The following is a 21,289-nucleotide window of genomic DNA, read 5'->3' as shown; positions in this document are numbered from 1 at the left end:
AAAGAGTCTCAGTGTCACCACACATAGCAGCTGGGTTCCTGCAAAGAGCAGGTGCTAGGCAAGGCCCCTGAGGCCGTGGCTCAGAAAGTCAGATGACGTCACTTCTGCTGCATTCTATTGGTCCAAGCAAGTCACAGGCCCACCCAGAAGGAGCTGGTAGAGAATGTGACTCCGCTTCTGGCTGGGAAGGACAGCCTGCCCGGTGGGTGGAAGAATCCACGGCCCTGTTTGGCCATCGTGGCCCTGTTTGGCCACCTACCACTCTAGGCATCACTGAGCTGAATGCGCTGGTCCTCTGAGAGTGCCTCCCCCACCCAACGCTGGTCTATCAAAAGAAGGAGAGCTTCTCACTGACCATCCTACTCCCAAATCACAGCAGAAACGTATGGCTCCCTTGGAGCAAGGTGCATGGGGGCTTACCTCTCATTAACTCATCTACCATACTAGACTTGGGTAGTTTGAGCAGTCCAGTATTATCTTTGATGCCTTGAACAATTTAAAACCAAATTTTCTATGCCCTGACATCTGCAGCCGCATTCACGCCTGGAAAATGCTGATTACATGGGCTGACCCCAGGGTGCCTTTCCTCATTCTCACCATGCCCAGGCAGTTCCAGCAGATCTTTAAGAAAGAACTTCTTCAGCATACTCTGCACTTAGCTGATTTTCTGTTACTTCTGTTCCAAAATTGATATATTTTCACAGGTAATTTGAAGATCGGGTATGTTTTCCATCCTTGAAAAAAACCTTTCCTGAGCACATTCTTTCTGAGCAGCATTTGTGGTCAATGTGGATTATTTATTTATTTATTTATTTATTTATTTATTTTTGAGCCAGAGTCTCACTGTGTTGTCCAGGCTGGAGTGCAATGGCACGATCTCGGCTCACTGCAACCTCCGCCTCCTGGGTTCAAGTGATTCTCCTGCCTCAGCCTCCCAAGTAGCTGGGACTACAGGCGCCAGCCACCACGCCTGGCTAATTTTTGTATTTTTAGTAGAGACAGGGTTTCACTATTTTGGCCAGGCTGGTCTTGAACTCCTGACTTCGTGATCTGCCCGCATTGGCCTCCCAAAGTGCTGGGATTACAGGCATGAGTCACTGCCCCCCGGCCCTATGTCGATGTTTTTAAAATGCATAAACTTGGCTCCAGAAAATGACCTTTGGTAATTTGGGATTGAGATGGCTTCCTTGATATTTATAAATTATTCGGTTATCTTGTTACAGTCAGGGAGGAAAAATATATTTTCTTCTACCTATCTTAGGCTCATGGCTGAGATCCTTATAGCAAAAGACAGAGTAACAAGAGGAAAGCATATAAATTTAATATAAGTTTTATGTGGCATCAGAGCCTTCATAAGGAAAGGAAGGTCTGAAGAAACAACATTTTTTTTTTTTTGGAAATGGTGTCTCGCTCTGTCCCCCCGGCTGGAGTACAGTAGCGCAATCTTGGCTCTCTGAAGCCTTCACCTCCCGAGTTCAAGCAATTCCCCTGCCTCAGAATCTCGAGTAGCTGGGATTACAGAGTTGCACCACCATGCCAGGCTGATTTTGTATTTTTAGTAGGGACAGGTTTCACCATGTTGACCAGGCTGGTCTCGAACTCCTGACCTCAAGTGATCCGCCCGCCTCAGCCTCCTAAAGTTCTAGGATTACAGGCGTTAGCTACTGTTCTCAGCCAAACTTGAACATTTTTAATGGTAGGTTTAATGAAGAGTGTAGGGTTGTGGAGAAATAGGATAGGGCAAACAGAGTATGATCCCATGGTAATAAACTGGGAGACCTAGCAAGGCCTATGCATTCACATTTCTCTCTGCATCCCTGTGTCTTTGGAGATGAGGACACTCTTTTCCTCTACGTATAAGGAGGGTGCCTCTCACATGAGGGTTCTATGACCTGCTGTAGGGGGAAGGTCAGAAAATCCTTCCTAGGTGATATGACCTGCTTCAGGGGAGAGGGGCAGGAAAAGTCAGATCAGAGAGATTGTGTGGTTTTCCTCTAGTTCTTTCAGTTTAAAATATCCAATATGCCATGATGCCATATTTTGAGGTAGTGGGTCCTAAACCCTATCATCACTTATATTCTGGACTGCCTCCAGAAACCAATAAAAAAAAAGTGCTCATAAAATGTCTAAGTAGGGGGATAAAAGTTAGAAAGGAACATCATTGAGTTCTAATAAATTTCAGAAGCAAGAGTCTACCAACCTCATTTCCTGCCACAGTCCACTTTGGCAGAGTTCTGTAAAACGCACCCCACACTACCCACAGATCTAAATTGGAAAACTGAGTGAGCACAAGGATGTGTGGAAATTGTGCACAGGCAAGAAAAGCACAGCATGAAAAGGAGCACCCCCCGCTTAGCACCTATAAAAATAAATAGTGTAAAAGCAGTCCTCCTGCAGGAGGGGGTCAGTCCTGCACAAACATGAAGTCTCAGTTCTGGGGATGCAGCCATGAACAACGGCACATGGGCTGGGCCTGGAGGCCATCATTTGGTGGGAGCTAGACCAGAGGTGAGGTAGGTAATTTCATGGAGAGCCTGCGATGCAGGGAGTGAGGGGGCCTGGGAGAGCCGATTCAACAAATACATGCCAAGAGCCTACCACAAGATAGTGGGCCCTGTGGATAAGGTGCTAAATAAGATAGAAGCTATCTGTGCCCTTGAGCAGGGCTCATCATCTAGGGGAGTGGGGAACAGAGAATGAAAATGGAAAGGCCTTAATTAAAAAGTGTGGGAAACACTAATTTTAAGGATTGTGCAGGGGGTTGTGATGGCCACAGAGAGGACATTTAAACCCTTGACTAGAGTGCCTCAGGGAGTATTTATGGAGGAAGGGAATATCGAAGCTGAGACCCAGAAGATGAATTGGAATTAGCCAGGCAAAGGGGCAGAGGCTGAGATGGCACCACAGAGCAAGGAGTGGGCAGAGGGATGAGGGAGTTAAGAGAGGTAGGAGGACAGGGGAGAGAAGACCTCGGGACTGAGGGTTGTAGGAGACGAGTGTAAGGCTTGGGCTGTATCCTACGGCCACGTTTTAGCTCCATACAGTCCCCCTCTCCCTGCCCTCAGCCCACCAAGTCACAATGTGCCATCCTGAATCCCAGAGGAAGGAAAAATTGTAGACAGGAGACACGACAGTGCAAGAAATGGTGACAAGAACCATGCAACATACATCATGACACCTCATTGATGATTGGACTTGTTTCCCTCAAGGCAGAAGTGAGCAAAGAAACTCCCAGGGCCGGTTTGGGGAGACCCGCAGATCACCACGTGGAAGGAGGCTTCTCAGGTCCTGATGCTCACTCCTGTGACTTGGGGAAGATGTTGGCCCAGGGGAGGGTCGTGAGATGCTCCCCCGCTGCCACCTGGAACACCACTGAAAAAAGAAAAGTCGCTGTTAGATAGGAAATTTGGAGTCAAGGGCAATTTGGAAGTGGAAAATCTAGGGGAGAATCCAGTACACGTGACTAAGGAATAGGGTCAGGTGGCCCTTCTCTCTGCTTTCTTTAAAATCCTCGTTCTACTGTTCACAGGTGTTGTGTCTTTCAGTGGCTGCTGAACAGGTGTTGCCTTCTGTTTTTTTCCTAAGGGTATTTGATAAAATGGTCACTGACTGCCACCACTGGATTCATGTTCCATAGAGGGCTGATTCCGTCTGCGCCTTTAGTGTAATCTCAAATATTTTGAAGATTCAGAAAGTAAAAATATAAATTTTGCTAACCTAGACATGGTAATTGGTGGCAATTAAGAAACATTTAACTTGCCAAAAAGCATCATTTTTTGTGGGGTTCTTGAACTACTTAGAAATGGAGACAAAGTTCTCATAAATATTACTTTAAATATTGATCATAACATATTTCTGTGTTCTCCCTATAGCTGTGAGCCCTAAAGTCTGGCTTTCAGAATGCAAATGTATTCACGACCCCGAACTCCTGTCACACCTTAAAGAATCATCGTAGTCAACTCTTTTAACAGCATTATTTTAAGATGTTAAATGTCACTTTGGGGATGTCATTAACAATCACACATATGTAACTGCCGTTCTTAATGAAGAAAGTGTTTTGACAATTTGGATAAGTTACTGTCTTTCTTTCCACCGTTTTGCCTTGAAAGACAAAGTGATTCAATTCTAACTGAAAGCACAAAAAGTCTTTATATCAGGGAGAGGATTTGGAAGTTCAGATCTGGAATTTGACTATACTCAAAAATGGCACCCAGATACTAGAAACACTTAATGACATGCCTCAGGACTCTCATTGGTTCTGTCTTGAAGCCATGTCATGGCTGGTGGCTATAGGACCCGGGAGAAGACTTAGGGGGCCATTCTGTGCCTTCATGTAACGGAAGCCCTACAGGCGTCATACTTTTTTCTGAATGATTCAGGGGAAAAAACAAACAATGGATAAAAGTTGCAGTGAGGAAGATTTTGATTCAGTACAAAGAACAATGTCGAACAGTGTGGGCTATCTGGAAATGAGATTAATTGTTCTGTGGAGGTAGTGAACTGCCCATCACTAGTGGGATTCAGGTTCAGGATGTGTGGGAGGAAGGGACTGCCTGGGATAAAGGTCCATTCTCCAAAGATACATTGTACTCAGTCCAGGATCAGGAGAATCGGGAAATTCAGTACTCCAGATTAGGGATGAGGTTGAAAAGGCAGGACAAAACTCATTACATTCCCATAAAACTTATTTAATGATTAAGCACAATATGACTATAAAATGGAAACAAATCCCCCAATTTGGCCAGCAAATGACAAGGGGCTTCAGCTCAAGGAAGCCACCAGATAAGTCAGACATGAATGAGTGAATTCGGACCTGTCTCCCAAGTGGGCCCCTGGGAGAGTGGCGATCTCATAATAATCAGAGAAATGATGTAACTCTTGATGTTATCCCTCTTCAGACAGTTTATATTCTCAGGAAGAAACAAAGGAACAGTGAGAATAGGAGATGGCCGAAGGACAGGATCTTTCTCCACCCTCGGGTGGTGTGGTGCTAATGGGATAGAGAGAGCCGAAAGCCCCACTTACTACCTGCCCACCCCCCAGGGTGCCTGGTCACTGCCTGCTCCTTTGCTTCGTCTCCTTGGAGATGACGAATGTCTGAAACCACAGCACTTGGCGGTTGCCAGGACCTCTAGCTGGCAATTCATTTCCTACATGTCCTTTGCTTTGCCTCCAAATGACAGCGACGTCATGGGTTTAATTTTGAAATTGTTCTTCTTTGGAGAAAAACGCAAGATTTTTCAAATGACTTTCAGATAAGTAGAATCCAAAGTTTGACTTTTGGTACTTTTTTTGGTGACATTTTCAAGTAATGACAAAGTATGCTACCCAGTAACTGCTTTTTCATAAAATGTATTATTTTTCATGATTCAGAAAGCAATCCATATTCATTATAGGACATTTGAAAAATATAGGAAAGCACAAATAAAGATGAAGAGCACATGTAACCCACCATCCAGAGGTAAATACTGTCAACACACTGGTGTTTATTCTATTATTCTTGTGTGCGTGTATAGTAATTGGATTGTTCTATGTACACACATCCATAATCTAACTTGCTCATTTAACTAATAATACATTGCTAACTTTTTCCATGTCCACAAATAACAATTTCATCTATATGACAATCTTCAGCCGTGGAGTAGTATTCCAGCCTATGGATACACCATAATTAATCAGTTCCTTGTTAAACATGTAGATTGTTTCAATGCTTTTGCTAGCATACAATGCTATGTTAAAGAGTTCTATGCATTCGTTTCTGAGCACATGAATACTTTTTTCCTTTGAGTTATTTCTAAAGAGAAATTTCTAAATAAAGGGTATGCACCTTTTAAATCTTTGTATATTGCCTGTCCCCCCTCCTCCGCCTTCTGGTCCCCCATTACCCTAAGGCAGTAACAATTGACAGATTTTCTCCTCATATGGAAGGACTATTTATCCACGTTCTTGCCAATATGGGATATAGTCATTATTTTACTGCTAATTTTCTGGTATGGTTAGTGAAAATGCTACGTCATCATTTCTATCAGCATTTCTTTGAGTGTTACAGATGTTGGTCATTTTTTATTTTTATTTTTTGGTAATTTGTCATCCTTGCTCTCTGGCTGTCTGTGTCCAGGAGTGTCTACCCTTTCCGTGCTGATTTTTAAGCACTCCTCTTGGACTTCCTCATTGATTTTGTTTGAAGAAAAGACATTGAAACTTCTTTGTTGGGAAAAATACAATTCAAAAAATCAGTTAAGGATTATTTTGTAAAATGAGTAACCACACTTAAAAATAAATCCATATTTGCTATGTAGAATTTGCTTAAATCGAGGCTGCACACGTTGGCTGAAGCCTATAAACCCAGAACTTTGGGAGGCTGAGGCGGGTAGACCACTTGAGGTCAGGAGTTTGAGACCAGCCTGGGCCAACATGATGAAACCCCGTCTCTACTAAAAATATAAAAATTAGCTGGATTTGGTGGTATGCACCTGTAGCCCCAGCTACTTGGGAAGATGAGGCAGGAGATTCGCTTGAACCAGGAGGCGGAGGTTGCACTGAGCTGAGATTGCACCACTGCACTCCAGCCTGGACTACAAGAGTGAAACTTCATCTACACACACACACCCATAAAGAATTTGCTTAAATCCAGCCGCGTGCATATTGGTTCTGTCTTTGACCCCCAATTAATTATTTTTAAATCCAGAGAAATCTTATAATTATTTCTAAACTCTAACATGTTGATGAATACATTTAAATGGTAACTCAAAAGTTAAAAACGACATAAATGTATTTCAAGCAGACGTGGTTGTGAGCATATGTGCTCTCCTGTCCCCATGAATTCATGTGGAGGTTTGACATCCATTGCATTTGTACTTGAAATATAGGTGACATGTGGATCTGTTCTTTTGTTGTCCTGTCATCTGAAAGGCTCAGGCACCATAATAAATTGAACTAAGAATCTTACTTGAATATGTCCCAGAACAATCTTAGGGCATGCTCTATCTTAGGTGCATTTTCTTTGAGGTCCACGTCTCATGTTTCAGAAGGACAGGAACAATGCCTTGGCTTATTTTCCTCTCCTCCAGAGCTCCTACCCCAGTTTTAGGTTGAGAGTAGGTACACAATTCATCAGCAGTTATCCAGCTGAATGGTTTAGCATTTTTATGTCATCAAAATGGAAGAAGAGCACATATCAAATGGGAGGACTAAATTCATTAGTGGAATGATTTTGCTAAGTCACAAAACACACAGATAGGATTTGGATCGATGTCTATTTAAATAAAGATTGCATTCCTATTTCACACAGGCAGCTTCAATTCCTCATTGTTACGGAGAAAGCCATTACTATTCCATGACTCTGATGCTGTCACTAGGAGGTAACATTAGTCAGACCAGCCTGTGCAGGACGAATCTCATTCTTAGTTCCAGAGTCTCACAAAATGCCTAGAAGATCTTAATTTAGGAAGCAAGGGGCAAATGAAACAGTTTGAATGTTTTCTTTTTCTCATTATTCAAGGTTTCAAAAATGAGGACAACGAGACTTTGGCATGGGAGGGTGTGATGAAGGAAAATTACCTTGTCAAGATCAACACGAAAGCCAACGACACCTCAGAGGAGTATGTCAGACATACCTTTCTACTTTACAAGGTTCCCTCTGTAGACGTAAGCCCACAGAATGTAGGCAGCTTATCTGAGCAAACTCAGTAAAGAGCATTTTCAACGGAGAGCAGTACCACCACAAAGATATTACCCGGGCAATTGAAGATGACAAACACATAAGTGTGTGCCAGCCTTTGGAGAAGGGGAAAAACCGCCCATCTACTATCCCAATTGCCCTTCAAGGCCCTGGGAGAGAAAGAGGTATTTGGAGCCTGCAGTGCAGGGCCATGAAACTAGGTAACGAGAGGGTGGGTCCCCTGCTGCAGCTGCAGAGGTGGGTTCTGGCAAGACTCACAGGTCATGGGCCATTGGCATTATCTTGCAAGTGCCACACACCTATTTATCTTTGTGGTGAAGACGTACAGAGATGAGAAGATAGACAAACCATTTTGTTGATCTGTTACAGGCTGCCCCTGAAAAATCCTGAATTCATTTATGAATCGCCTGAAGCTGTTATAAAATCCATGTGATTAAGAAATACATTGATAAAACAGCTTATAGAAATAGATAAGTCATAGCTAAGTCTGTAGGTGGCCCACAAGTAATATGCTGTGAAGTGTATAGAGCGGCTCTTATTGTAAAGGTTAACGTTCTTCACTGACAGCTGTCACTCTTCCTGAGAGCTCAAAACACCTCAAGTTTCACTCTAACAAAATATGAGTATACATAAGCACAACTAATGCCTTTGCTGGGTTCAATACAGCTGTTGAAAGAAGCATGTGATGCTCATTCTCTTTTAACAGCAGAGACCATGCCATAAGCTCTCCTCTGCCCCTAGACTCTGAGATCTAGGTGTTGCAAGGCAGAGACAGACTTACAAGTCATTTTTCAACACCCTATCAACAGAGATAGTTGTTTTATGTGCTGTGCTTCTAATTGTGATGATACAAAATTCTGCTTTGTTTGCGTACTAGGAAGACAATCAGAAAGAAGGGTAAATGCAGTGGATTCTTGATCTAGCTGAGAGTGAAAATGACTTGTATTCTGTACTTTAATTTAAAAGACTGCAAAATGGAGCCTAATAGCCGTCTCTCAATCTCTTTTTCTCTTGTTCACTTTGTTTTTCATTAATTTCTTTGCAGAATGAGGCATCGATTTAGACAACTGGATACAAAGGTATGGATCTGTTAATAGTTTGGATTTTTTTTTTTTTTGTCACTAATATCTTTGAGCTTTCAACTGGAGGCCAGTAGTTATGGTCAGAAAATAAAAGAAGTTATATTCAGCTTTCTTAATTCACTGTCTAAGAGCTGGGTGCTGGAATGGAATTGCTTCTTATGCTCTAAGCATCGCCCAGGTAAGCGTCTTGAAGTCCCAATTCCGTGATGTCTAAAATCTTTTCTGTCTTATCTGACTCAGGGACCCCTCTTCTCTTTCTTTCGGCTGTGGAGGCAGGTGAAGATGCTTACAATTATAGGGAACATAAGGAAGGCTCAAAAGAGCTTTCTGGGGGCCTGTGTGCCTTGATGCTCGTCTTTGCTGCCACTCTGATTTGTTGCTTGTTTTATTTGGAGGGCATTGGAAATGCGTGAGTACGCATATGAACACCAGGCATAGACAGAGTGTGTCTGCCCTCACTCTGAGCTGGGTAGCTGAAATTATAATCAGGTTCAAATCACAATCAGAAATCACAATCGATTCCTGTATGCTAGATTCCTGCCAGGCTCTGAAGAAGAGATGATATTTGGTATTCTATCACGTTATTTTGAGAATGGCATCCTGGATGATGACATTCATAGACCAGGATTGTGGCTGTTCGGTGGGTAGACAAGACCCATCTGGTTTGGCAAAATCTATACCAACCCGTACCTTGTCCATAGTATAGAGCCTTAATAAATATTTATTGAATGAATAAATGAACGAAAGGGGTCCTTTGCAGAGCTCTCATATGAGAACGTATCTGTTTACAGTTTCTTGTTTATTTATTTGTGTTATTTACCCCCAACATTTAAAAAATCTAGGTAGTAGTTGTCAGCTGTGAAGGTCCTAAATCTAGAGAACCGTGGGTTGTTCTAAGCAGCTGCAATGAGGGGCAGCATGAACCAGAAGAGAGCCAAGTGGGAAGAAGGAGGGGAGTCTGGGTCATTCTGCCTGGGAACTTGCTTGCCTCTTTATAGAGTTGGATTTTATTCCCACGCAAGGGAAGGCTCAGGGAGTTTTAAAACCCAAGAGGGACCTATCTGGAATCCTCCTTTCAAAGTGCTCTCTGAGTGATCAGAATGATCGTGGAGGAGAGGCTCCAGCAATCTGGTTGGGGAGTTGGATGCAGTAGGAACTCTTCTACGTGGCGTGTTTGTAGAGAAAACAGTATTTTAGTTTGTTTTGTGGTTTTGTTTTTTATTTGAGAGTTTATTTGGGGTGACTTCGGAGGAAGCTAATGGAAAGCCATCTTAGGGTTTGGGCAAAAGCTTCCCCAAGCCACACCTTGGTTCTGACACTGCTGTGGAACGTGCAGAGAGTGGACAGAGGAGGGAGCAACAGTGGATGCAGGAAGAGAGGGACAGCGTGGGAGACTTGGCCCCAGCCTGGGCCCTGGGTCAGAGGAGAAGCAGTAGAATTGTGGATACAGGACCAGCTGATCTGACTCCCAGGGTCCAGGCTGTTCGTCAGCCTAGACCCCCACTGCACAGCGCAGAGCCTCGGCCATCACTCAGGTGGTCCCACCGCCTCCCTCCCCTCCTCCCTTTCCCCTTGCTCTCTGTCTCTTTAAAATTTTCCCCTCTGTCCTCTTACCTCCCCTTCTGAACAACCAAAAAACCCTCCTTCATTTTACTCACACAGAATTTTAGGGATAATCTTTTGTTTCTCAAGAAAGCTTTTGGAATCTTTTAAATTTATTTTAAAACAACTTTATTGAGATATCACTGACATACAAAATTACATATATTTAAAATGTACAATTTGATGTTTTGATGCATGTATACATTGCAAAATGATCACCACAACCCAGCCCAGCTAATTAACATCGTATTACTTCTACATATTTACCATCTGTGAGTGTTGTATGTATGTGTGAGGGAATGAGATTAATTTAAAATCTCTCCTCCTGGCAAATTTCATGGGTCCAATATTGTTAACTGTTGTCACCATGCTGTACAGTCGATCTCTAGAATTTATTTATCTTGCATAACAGAAATTTTCTGCCCTTTGACCAATATCACCTTATTTGCCCCCTCTTCTTAGCCCCCGGCAACCACCAAGCTACTCTCTGACTCGATGAGTTTGACTCTTTTAGATTTCACATATAAGTGAGATAGCACAGTATTTCTCTTTCTGTGTCTGGCTTATTTTGTTTAGCATAATGTCCTTCAGCTCCACTTATGCTGTGGAAAATGGCAGGATTTCTTTCCTTATTTTAAGGCTGAAAAATATCCCATTATAGGTATGTACCACATTTTCTTCATCCATTGATTTCTTGATGGACATTAGGTAGTTTCCATATTTTGGCTACTGTGAATCATGCAGCAGTGAATGTGAGAAGGCAGATATCTCTTTGTGATCCTGATTTCAATTCTTTTGGATCTAAACCCAGAGGTGGGATTGCTGGATCATATGATAACTGTATTTTTATTTTTGTGAGGAACTTCCATACTGTTTTCCATAATAGCTATATCAACTTACCTTCCCAATAGTGTACAAGAGTTCCCCCTTTCCCACCTCCTTGCCAACACTTATCATCTGCCTTTTTGATAATAACCATCATAACAGATGTGAGGTATGGTCTCATTGTGGTTTTGATTTGCATTTCCCTATGATTAAGTGCCGAGCACCTTTTTACCTGTTTGACATCTGAATTTCTTCTTCTGAGAAGTGTCTATTTAAGTTTTTGCCCACTTTTTAGTCAGTTTATTTGTATTTTTGGTATTGAGTTGTGTGAGTTCCTTATGTATTGTGGATATTAGGTGCTTACTGATAAATGGTTTGTAAATCTCTTTTTCCCACTTCATAGGTTGCCCTTTTATTTTATTGATTGCTTCCTTTGTTGTGAAGAAGATTTTGTTTTATATAATCCCACTTGATTATTTTTGCTTTTGTTGTCCTTGCTTTTGGAGTCATATCCAAAAATTCATTGCCAAGACCAAAGTCAAGAAAGTTTTTCCCTATGCTTTCTTCTAGGAGTTTTGCAGTTTCAAGTCTTATGTTTAAGACTTTGATCCATTTTGAGTTGATTTTTGTGTATAGTGTGAGATAGGGGTCCAATGTTATTCTTTTACCTGTGGATATTCAGTTTTTTCAAAACCATTTATTGAAGAGACTTTCCTTTCCCCACTGACGCCTTTAGATAAATCAGTTGGCTATAAATATGTGGATTTATTTCTGGGCTCTTTATTCTATTCCATTGGTCTCTATGTCTTTTTTATGCCAGTACCATACTGTTTTGATTACTTTAGCTTTGTAATATAATTTGAAGTCAGGATGTGTGATGCTTCCAGCTTAGTTCTTTTTGCTCAAGATTGCTTTGGCTATTCAGAGTCTTCTGTGGTATTATATACATTTTAGGATTGTTATTTCTATTTCTGTCAAAAAAAAAAAAGCCCATGGTATTTTGATAGGGATTGCATTGAATCTGTAGACTTCTTTAAGTAGAATGGATATTTTAACTATATTCATTTTTTCAATCCATGAACATGGGATGTTTTTCCGTTTATTTGTGTCTTTTAAACTTTCCTTTATCAATGTTTTATAATTTTCAGTGTACCAGTCTTTTACTTCTCTGTTAAATTTCTAAGAATTTTATTCTTTTTGTTACTTATATTAATGGATTGTTTTCATAATTTCCCTTCTAGATAGCTCTTTGCTGGTGTATAGAAATGCCATTAATTTTTGTATGTTGACTTTGTATCCTGCAAATATACTGAATTTATTTATTAGTTCTAACAGTTTGTTGTTGTTGTTGTTGTTGTTTTTGAGATGGAGTCTCACTCTGTCACCCAGGCTGGAGTGCAGTGGTGCAATCTCAGCTCACTGCAAGCTCCGCCTCCTGGGTTCAAGTGATTCTCCTGCCTCATCCTCCTGAGTAGCTGGGATTACAGGTGTGCACCACCATGCCCAGCTAATTTTTGTGTTTTTAGTTGAGATGGGGTTTCACATGTTGGGCAGGATGGTCTCCATCTCCTGATTTCATGATCTGGCCGCCTTGGCCTCCCAACGTGCTGGGATTACAGGCGTGAGCCACCGCGCCCAGCAGTTCTAACAGTTTGTGTGTGTGTGTGTGTGTGTGTGTGTAGTCTTTAGGGTTTTCTTCATATAAGATTATGTTATCTACAAACAGAGATAATTTTACTTTTTTTCTTTTTTCTTTAGATGCCTTTTCTTTTCTTTTTTTCTTGTCTGATTTCTCTGGCTAGAACTTCTTATGCTGTTAAATAGCAGTAGTGAGAATGGGCATCCTTGCCTTATTCTAGATCTTAGAGAAAAAGCTTTCAGTTTTACCCCATGAAGTATGATGTTAGTTGTGGGTTTTTCATATATGGCCTTTATTGTGTTGTGGTAAGTTCCTTCTATACCTATTTTGTTGAGAGTCTTTTTTATTTTATTTTTTTTAAATCATGAAAAGACCTTGAATTTTGTCAACTGCTTTTTCTGCATCTATTGAGATGATCATGTGGTTTTCATCTTTCATTCTGTTAATGTGGTGTATCACACCGATGAATCTTCATATGTTGAACCACCCTTGCATACCAATGATGCACTGGGTATGCATCACCACCACTGGGTGGTGGTGTCTCCACGGAGCCTTTTAATGTGCTCTGAAATTCAGTTTGCTAGTAATTTATTGAGATTTCTGTATCTATGTTCCTCAGGAACTTTGGCCTATAGTTTTCTTTTCTTGTGTTTTCTTTTTCTGGCTTTGGTAAAAGAATAATGCTGGCCTCACACAATGAATTTGTACTTGTTCCCTTTTCTAATTTTTGGAAGAGTCTAAGGTTTGGTATTTGTTCTTCTTTGACTGTCTGCCAGAATTTACCAGTAAGCCATCTGATTTCCCAGTAAGCCATCCTGGGCTTTTCTTTGTTGAAAGCTTTTTGATTGCTGATTTTGTTTTTCTTCATTTGTTGTTTGTCTGTTCAGGCTTTGTATTTCTTCTTGATTCAGGTCTTTGTAAGTTGTACATTTCTGGGATATTTCCATTTCTTCTAGGTTTATCTACCTTTTTGCATATAATTGTTTATATTAGCCCCTTCGGATTCCTTTTGTTACTATGCCCTCTCTGTAAGGTTGTCTTTCTCATTTCTGATTGTATTTATTTGTGTCTTCTTCCTTTTTTTAAAAAGGTTTGTTGATTTTGTTTATCTTTTCAAAAAACCAACTCTTACTTTCAATGATTTTTTTTTCCCATTGTTTTTCGACTCTTTTTTTAAAAATGTATTTTGCTCTTGGAGTTTTTGCTCTACTTTAAACAGCTTACTAAAGTCATTTTACTATTAACAAATACAAGGGTATCTCAAAAGCTCCTATAGGGAATACAAAATTTCCCCATCTCATTATACCAGAAAACAATACAATTCATCTTAAGTCTGTAAGTATGGATCTTACTATGCCTTATTTATTTTAGGAAGCCATTAGCACTTATAGTTTCATTTTGTTCTTTTATTTTATTTTATTTTATTTTATTTATTTATTTTTTTTGAGACAGAGTCTCGCTCTGTCACCCAGGCTGGAGTGCAGTGGCCAGATCTCAGCTCACTGCAAGCTCCGCCTCCCGGGTTCACACCATTCTCCTGCCTCAGCCTCCCGAGTAGCTGGGACTACAGGCGCCTGCCACCTCGCCCGGCTAGTTTTTTGTATTTTTAGTAGAGACGGGGTTTCACCGTGTTAGCCAGAGTGGTCTCGATCTCCTGACCTCGTGATCCGCCCATCTCGGCCTCCCAAAGTGCTGGGATTACAGGCTTGAGCCACCGCGCCCGGCCTGTTCTTTTATTTTTAAACAGTTAAAGAAAAAGGTTACTACTGAAATTAAGCCCAACTTAAATACAGATTTTTTTTTTCTTGAGTGAGTGATATAGCAAATTGGAAACCAAACTGTACAGAAATTGCTTTTATCAAGTGTGCTAATATGACGTGTAATTTAAAATGACTTCACGTATCTTTTGTAATAAATTAGTGAAACATGCATGGATCAAGATTAATTTCATTATGCCTTTTACTTAAATTGTGTGCTGTTTTTGTGTGTGGGGGGAGATCTTTTATTTGCAAAAATTTTATTAGTATCACATTATTTTTATTAGTATTATACTTTTACCAAAGCAAAACTTAATATCTTATAATTTTATTAATGTTAGTTACATAGAACATATTCTTTTTACGTATTACTTGTTCTTATTATTGAAATCTATTATCTCTATTTGGGAAGCCACTAATGATTTGCCTCTGAATAAAGTTAATATTAATTGGTTTACTAACTGGTTACTAATTGTTAGTGAGATGATTTCAGAAAGTAAGCAATGATCAGGATCTGAAATACCACGTGCCACTCTCATTCTGCCTTATTTTAGATGTGCTGTACTTGCTATTTAGTAGACATGTCTGTTTCTTAGAAAAGGCACAGAGCAATAATTTAAAAATGAAAGTTGGAAAATTTATCTTAAGACCAGTTCTATTTTTTTCTCTTTTCAAGCTTAATGATCTCAAGGGTCTTCTGAAAGAAATTGCTAATAAAATCAAATAAAACTGTATGAACTCTAATGGAGAAAATCTAATTATAGCAAGGTGAGTCATTCTAATGGCTTTTTACTTTGCTCTGAAAATTTGCATCTTTTAAGACTAATTTAAAATCATGATTTTCTCTCAGTTATTTCCATAAATTACCAAATTAGAAAATAATGCATTGTGCAAAAAAAAAAAAAAAAAATTATAGAGATACAGAAGGAAAGAAGTTGAAGTTCCTTCTCACATTAGCTTCCCTACCAATTTTGGTCCCCACACCAGGGGTTAGCATTGTTAGGGACAGGGTTTAAGTATCTTGTCCTGTAGGACCTTTTAAAACACTTGTAACCTATACAGCTATTTTGGCATGAATTGAAACAAGGCCGCACTGTTCCAAGATCTGCTATTTTTTAATCTTCCTTAATTCTGTATCATGAATGTATTTACAGATCAGCACCCAAAAATGTCTTATTCTCATATTATATTTATTACGATGAATATACAAATATGTTAATCATCTTTTTGCTAACAAAAATGTTTTGGTGAGGCATTCAAGGTTTTTAACAATAGCTCTTTTGCACAATTAAAATGCAATTCAATTTACTGGCAGAATTTAACCCAAGACTTTGCTCCATGGTCTTACCGTTTCCTTTTGTTATGTTTTCTCATTACCTGTCCAAATCTTAAAACCAAATGTTAAGAATGTTTTTAGGGACATGTCAAGTTAGGAAAAAAACAGCAATGGGCATTCCACTGGATTAGAATATTTTTTGAGAAAGCAAATTGTAAGGAATGGAAACTTAATTAAGAATTCTCTTCTTTCTCCTTCCTCTCTTCCCTTCCTTCCATGAGTATTTATTGAGTACCTGCTCAGTGATCAGAACTGTGCTGACCCTGGCACTGACCTCATACACTGACCAGTCTATGCATTAAGTACTTAAGCTGCAGAAATTTCTATTCATGGGATGATTGTGCTATATGGGAAATCATGTTGCATCAGGTTCCTTTCAATCTTTCTGGTCTCAGAGTTCTTTTCCTTGGGTTCTGACAGTTATAGCTCATGTCAAAAAGCACTGTATTATGGAGGGCTTTGTTACAGTAAGATTGATGCATATTTGATGTAATCTGAAAGGGAGGTACAGCCTCCTGATGTGCTCAAGAAAATAAGCCTTGCGTATTAAGGGAGAACTTATTTCAACTCTTTCATAATTGTGTTTAATGAAAACACTATTAAACCTTATAATAAATTACAATTTGGATTTTGAAACACATGCCATTTTGTTTGTCAGCTGAAATGTAGAAAAAAAAACAATGAGGAATGTAAAACAACTAAAATGATGCAAATCTAAAGGTGATTAAAAAGTTGTAATCATCAGAAAAGAGTCAGATTCAGACACGCACATCCCCCTCTTAAATCTCCAATCTTCTCGTCTCTCAATCTTTCTCAAATGTGCTGTGAGTAAAATGGGCAGACAGACTGATTTCCTATCAACTTGCCCTTTGTTTAACTTTAAACTTTCATTAACATATTGAGAATTAAGTAATTGGTGAATGAAAGGAACTAAGAAAAGGACATCACCTGCTTCTTATGTGTGTGCAGGTGTAGATATTTGTGTCTACACAGAAAAAAAGAGGAGCAAAAGAGTCCGTGAGAAAACAGGTGCCCCCCAAATTCAGAACCACTGGTGGCTTAGAGACAACAAATTTGGCATGTCCAATTTTTCGTGTGCTTTTTAATTCCGGATATAAGATCATTGTTTTGAATGGTGTGTTTGTCATATCCTTAACGATGCTGAAAATATAACTTTATAGGCAACCAGCTAGGTATACTCTGCCAGTGCCTCCTGAGGCTTCTTTCTCTAGAGGGGTGAGGGTAATCTTTTCCCTGCGGTAGTGGTCAGGGAAGACAGTGTCAGCCTCTTGTGGGAGTGAACTGGTAACCATTTGATGTGGGCGAGGAGCTGACCCTGGGGGCAAGCCTTTACCAATTCCTCCGTCTCCATCCCTGAATCAGCCTTTGATCCAGGAAGCTGGGATGAAATACACAGGTAATTGTCTATTGTTTTCCTTCTCTTACACCAAAGTTGAAAGGAAGTAAGAATCCAGGGTGAGAGCAAGTCATTTGTTTTCTCCTATCTTCATACTTAAGGAGTGGGCACCCTCCCCGAAGGCTATGGGAACAGACCTTACCTTAAGGAAGGTCCCTGGAAATTGTTCATTTCCTGCATAACAATCCATTGATTCTTGCATTTGCTGCACCTACGTTCTAGTTCATTAAAAGAATCTAGGTTGTTCTTAGGGGGGGCTCATCATAAACCCACATTTTTGTAAGTTATTTCAGTTTTAATTCATTTTTTTAAATTTATACAGAAACCACTGAGCAAATAAAGTGCTCAGAAACATTCTGGAATTTAACCTAGATTGAATGCGTTGAGCCTTGATCATTCAACCTGAGTCACGCAGCTCACACCGACAAACTGGTCAGAATACACATCTTTAAGAGAAAAAAACGTTCTCAGAGCTGCTTCTATTAAAAAAAAACCTCTCTCAACTTTGGTGGTATATTTGGATCTATTCCCAGTATATTCCCAGTATATTTTGAAGCAAACCATATCCTGCCTGAGAATGGAAGTGGGAAATCTATTCTTAACACAGTGTTCTTTCTTTGTTTTCACAGATCATATTAAGGAATGCTGATGAACAGTTTTGCTATCGACTACTAAATGAGAGATTTTCAGGCCCCTGGGTATAGGATGGATGATTTTTAATCACCCTAGTGTGCTGAAACCTTGAGAAAGTGTGTGATTGGTTTCACATGTGAAGATATAAAGGAAGAACATTTTCTTCACGTGTTTCTCCAGAATGGTCCCTTGATTCTCTCTGTGTCTCAGTGCCTGGGACTGGAGGTTGATAGTTTGAGTGTGTTCTTACCACCTCCTTTTTCCTTCAATCTTATTTTTGATGAACACGTCTATAGGAGAACATCTCTCCTATGAATAAGAACCTGGTCATGCTCTACTCCTGTACTGTGTCTTTGTTTATTTCCAATTGATTTTCTACTTTTCCCTTTTTTGTATTATGTGATGATTAGTTGGCATATTGTTAAAAGTCTCCCAAATTAGGCCAGATTCTAAAACATGCTGCAGCAAGAGGACCCTGCTCTCTTCAGGAAAAGTGTGTTCATTTCTCAGGATGCTTCTTACCTGTCAGAGGAGTGACGAGGCAGTCTCTTGCTCTCTTGGACTCACCAGGCTCCTATTGAAGGAACCATCCCCATTCCTAAATATGTGAAAAGTCACCCAAAATCAACCTTGAAAGGCACTACTGACTTTGTTCTTATTGGGTACTACTCTTATTTATTATTTTTTCATTAAAAATAATAGCTGGCTATTATAGAAAATTTAGACCATGTAGAGATGTAGAAAGAACATACATTGTCCCCCATTACCTTAAGGTAATCACTGCTAACAATTTCTGGATGGTTTTTCCAGTCTATTTTTTTTTTCTATGTATGTCTCAATTCTCTTATAAAATTTTACAGAATGTTATCATACTACATATATACTTTTATGTAAGCTTTTTCACTTAATATTTTATCAAAGATGTTTTTATTATATTCATAGCCTTCTTAAACATTATATCAATAACTGCATAATTGGCAACCTCTAGTGATTTCCATAATTTTGCTCAATGAAGGCTGTTTCCAATTGATAACTGGATGAGCATCTTTGTGCATGAATCTTTATGCTGTATTTGGGAAAATTTTCCAAGGTGAGATTCCAAGAAATATTTATTATTAAACCATTTATAAGGCTTTTTCGTAAATGTATAGCAAATAGGAATTATTAACTTGAGCATAAGATATGAGATACATGAGCCTAAACTATTAAAATAAAATATTATATTTAACCCTTAGTTTAAGAAGAAGTCAATATGCTTATTTAAATATTATGGATGGTGGGCAGATCACTTGAGGTCAGGAGTTCGAGACCAGCCTGGCCAACATGGCGAAACCACATCTCTACTAAAAATACAAAAATTAGCTGGATGTGGTGGTGCACTCCTGTAATCCCAGCTACTCAGAAGGCTGAGGTACTGGAATTGCTTGAACCCGGGAGGCGGAGGGTGCAGTGAACCGAGATTGCACCACTGCAGTCCAGCCTGGGTGACAGAGTGAGACTCCGACTCAAAATAAATAAATAAACATTATGGATGGTGAAGGGAATAGTACAGAATTGGAGAGATTATCTTACTGAACACTTGTAGTCCCAGCTTTCTCTGGAAGTGGTGGTATTTGAGCAGGATGTGCACAAAGCAATTGAAATGCCCATAATTAGTTTTTCAGCTGTGAATACACTATAAACTCAATGGCTGAAGGAGGAAATTTTAGAAAGAAGCTACTAAAAGATCTATTAGAAAAACTACAAAAACATTAATTTAAAAAGTTTATTTTTCTTTTGTCTGGGCAACAGTGAAAATGACTACTCACAACATTCACTATGTTTGCAAGGAATGAACACAAATAAAAGATGCCTTTTTACTTAAACGCCAATAATGACCTAAAAGGGAATCTTGTTCATAGGGCCAATCGATTCCTGGTTTCAGATGCTGACAGTAGATGGGCCAGATTTACATGACAAAAATCGTCAATGAATGAAATATTCAAAATTTCTCTCAGTGAAAGAATGTCACTTTCACTTCACCATGGCAACTAAAATGTCTGCCTTTTCTGAAACCAGAAGAGGGTAATGTCATCTCCATGCTGACTGGAAAAATAAAGTCTATGGCAGTACGTAAGATTGTGCAGAAACAACAGCCCCAACCTCTTACCCTCAATTCAAGTAGGACATTTGAATAAGACCAGTAAATTAAATTTAAAACTTCCCAGAAGTCATATTTGGCAGGACCTATTTGATGATCCCGTTTGAATGAATTTGTCCTTATATTCATATTTCCACTGACTGTTTCTGTTAGCTTCAGAAATAGGCCTGTGATTACGTCAGTGTCAGCTGCAAAAGAAATGCTCCCATTGACACTAAAGACAGAAAACTTGCCCAATACTGAGAAGCAACTTGCATTAGAGAGGGAACTGTTAAGTGTTTTCAACCCAGTTCATCTGGTGGATGTTTTCGCAGGTTACTCTAAGAATTTTGCTTGTGAAAAATCATTATTTTTAGTGTAGTTCACAATAACGTATTGAACATACCTCTAACCAAAGGTGCTACGTTCTTGTGTATGGTACTGAATGTGTCCTGTGTACTTTTGCACAACTGAGAATCCTGCAGCTTGGTTTAATGAGTGTGTTCATGAAATAAATAATGGAGGAATTGTCATGTGTTGCTTTTGTCATTCTATTGAGAGTGAAAAAATAAAATTCCTTAATTCGGTGAGATTCACTTCTACAGGGATTTGGTTCCGAGAGTTACATGAGCTGACTCCTCTAAGCAGATGACTAGAGCATTCTGATTAAATGCAAGCAGATGAATTCCCAGCTCTGGTTCCAGTTCTTGTCAGCATATCCAGATCTGAATTCCGTGGCCCACTTTTTCATCTCCCCCCAGTGAGGCACCCATCTGTAGCCCCGGGGGTTCCAGATGCATTGACTCAGAGACACCCCAATGTGTCATGGGTCTTTTTTGAGGCCTCATGTGGGCTCACACACAGGTGCTCCTGCTCTGTATTGGGGACAACATGAATGTCAATTGTCCACAAACCACGTGACAATGGAGCTTTGGGCCCAGCAAAGGACATGATTTCCTTGTTGTAGACATTGTTCCCAGAGTGTTCCTGGGTCCTCCTGCTCCAGACACACATTCGTTCCAGGAAGAATCTGGGAAATGTCTCTTTTCCCACGCTGCTGCTTCTTGGTCCACCTGCGGACTGAAGTGTGTTGTTGTCATGGATACAGTTGCTGGTTGCAGCCTCGGTCTCAAATAAAAGGCTTGGAAGTCAGGATTGAGCTTGTGCTGGATACGGGGAGCACATATCCCACTGACCT

The 21,289-nt window shown here is 39.9% G+C and overlaps 1 protein-coding gene across 2 annotated transcripts in view; it reads left to right on the top strand.

Annotated features, from left to right (window-relative positions):
• The window catches only part of TRPM8 (transient receptor potential cation channel subfamily M member 8), a 91,740-nt gene extending 72,534 nt beyond the window's left edge, over nucleotides 1–19,206 (top strand). The window contains exons 22-25 of one of the 2 annotated variants that reach the window (XM_033229817.1): nucleotides 7,502–7,601; nucleotides 8,727–8,760; nucleotides 15,263–15,354; nucleotides 17,969–19,206. In XM_033229817.1, coding sequence (XP_033085708.1) covers nucleotides 7,502–7,601; nucleotides 8,727–8,760; nucleotides 15,263–15,313 — 185 coding nt within the window. In that variant the 3' untranslated portion in view covers nucleotides 15,314–15,354; nucleotides 17,969–19,206. The remainder of the gene's footprint in view (nucleotides 1–7,501; nucleotides 7,602–8,726; nucleotides 8,761–15,262; nucleotides 15,355–17,968) is intronic. The other variant, XM_033229816.1, reaches the window with a different exon arrangement.
• Nucleotides 19,207–21,289: the final 2,083 nt, after the last annotated feature.

The sequence above is a fragment of the Trachypithecus francoisi genome, unplaced genomic scaffold (assembly GCF_009764315.1).
Source record: "Trachypithecus francoisi isolate TF-2019V2 unplaced genomic scaffold, Tfra_2.0 Lachesis_group13, whole genome shotgun sequence".
NCBI lineage: Eukaryota > Metazoa > Chordata > Mammalia > Primates > Cercopithecidae > Trachypithecus > Trachypithecus francoisi.
The sequence above is the reverse complement of the archived record's forward strand: the minus strand, read 5'-3'. Positions and strand labels throughout refer to the sequence as shown.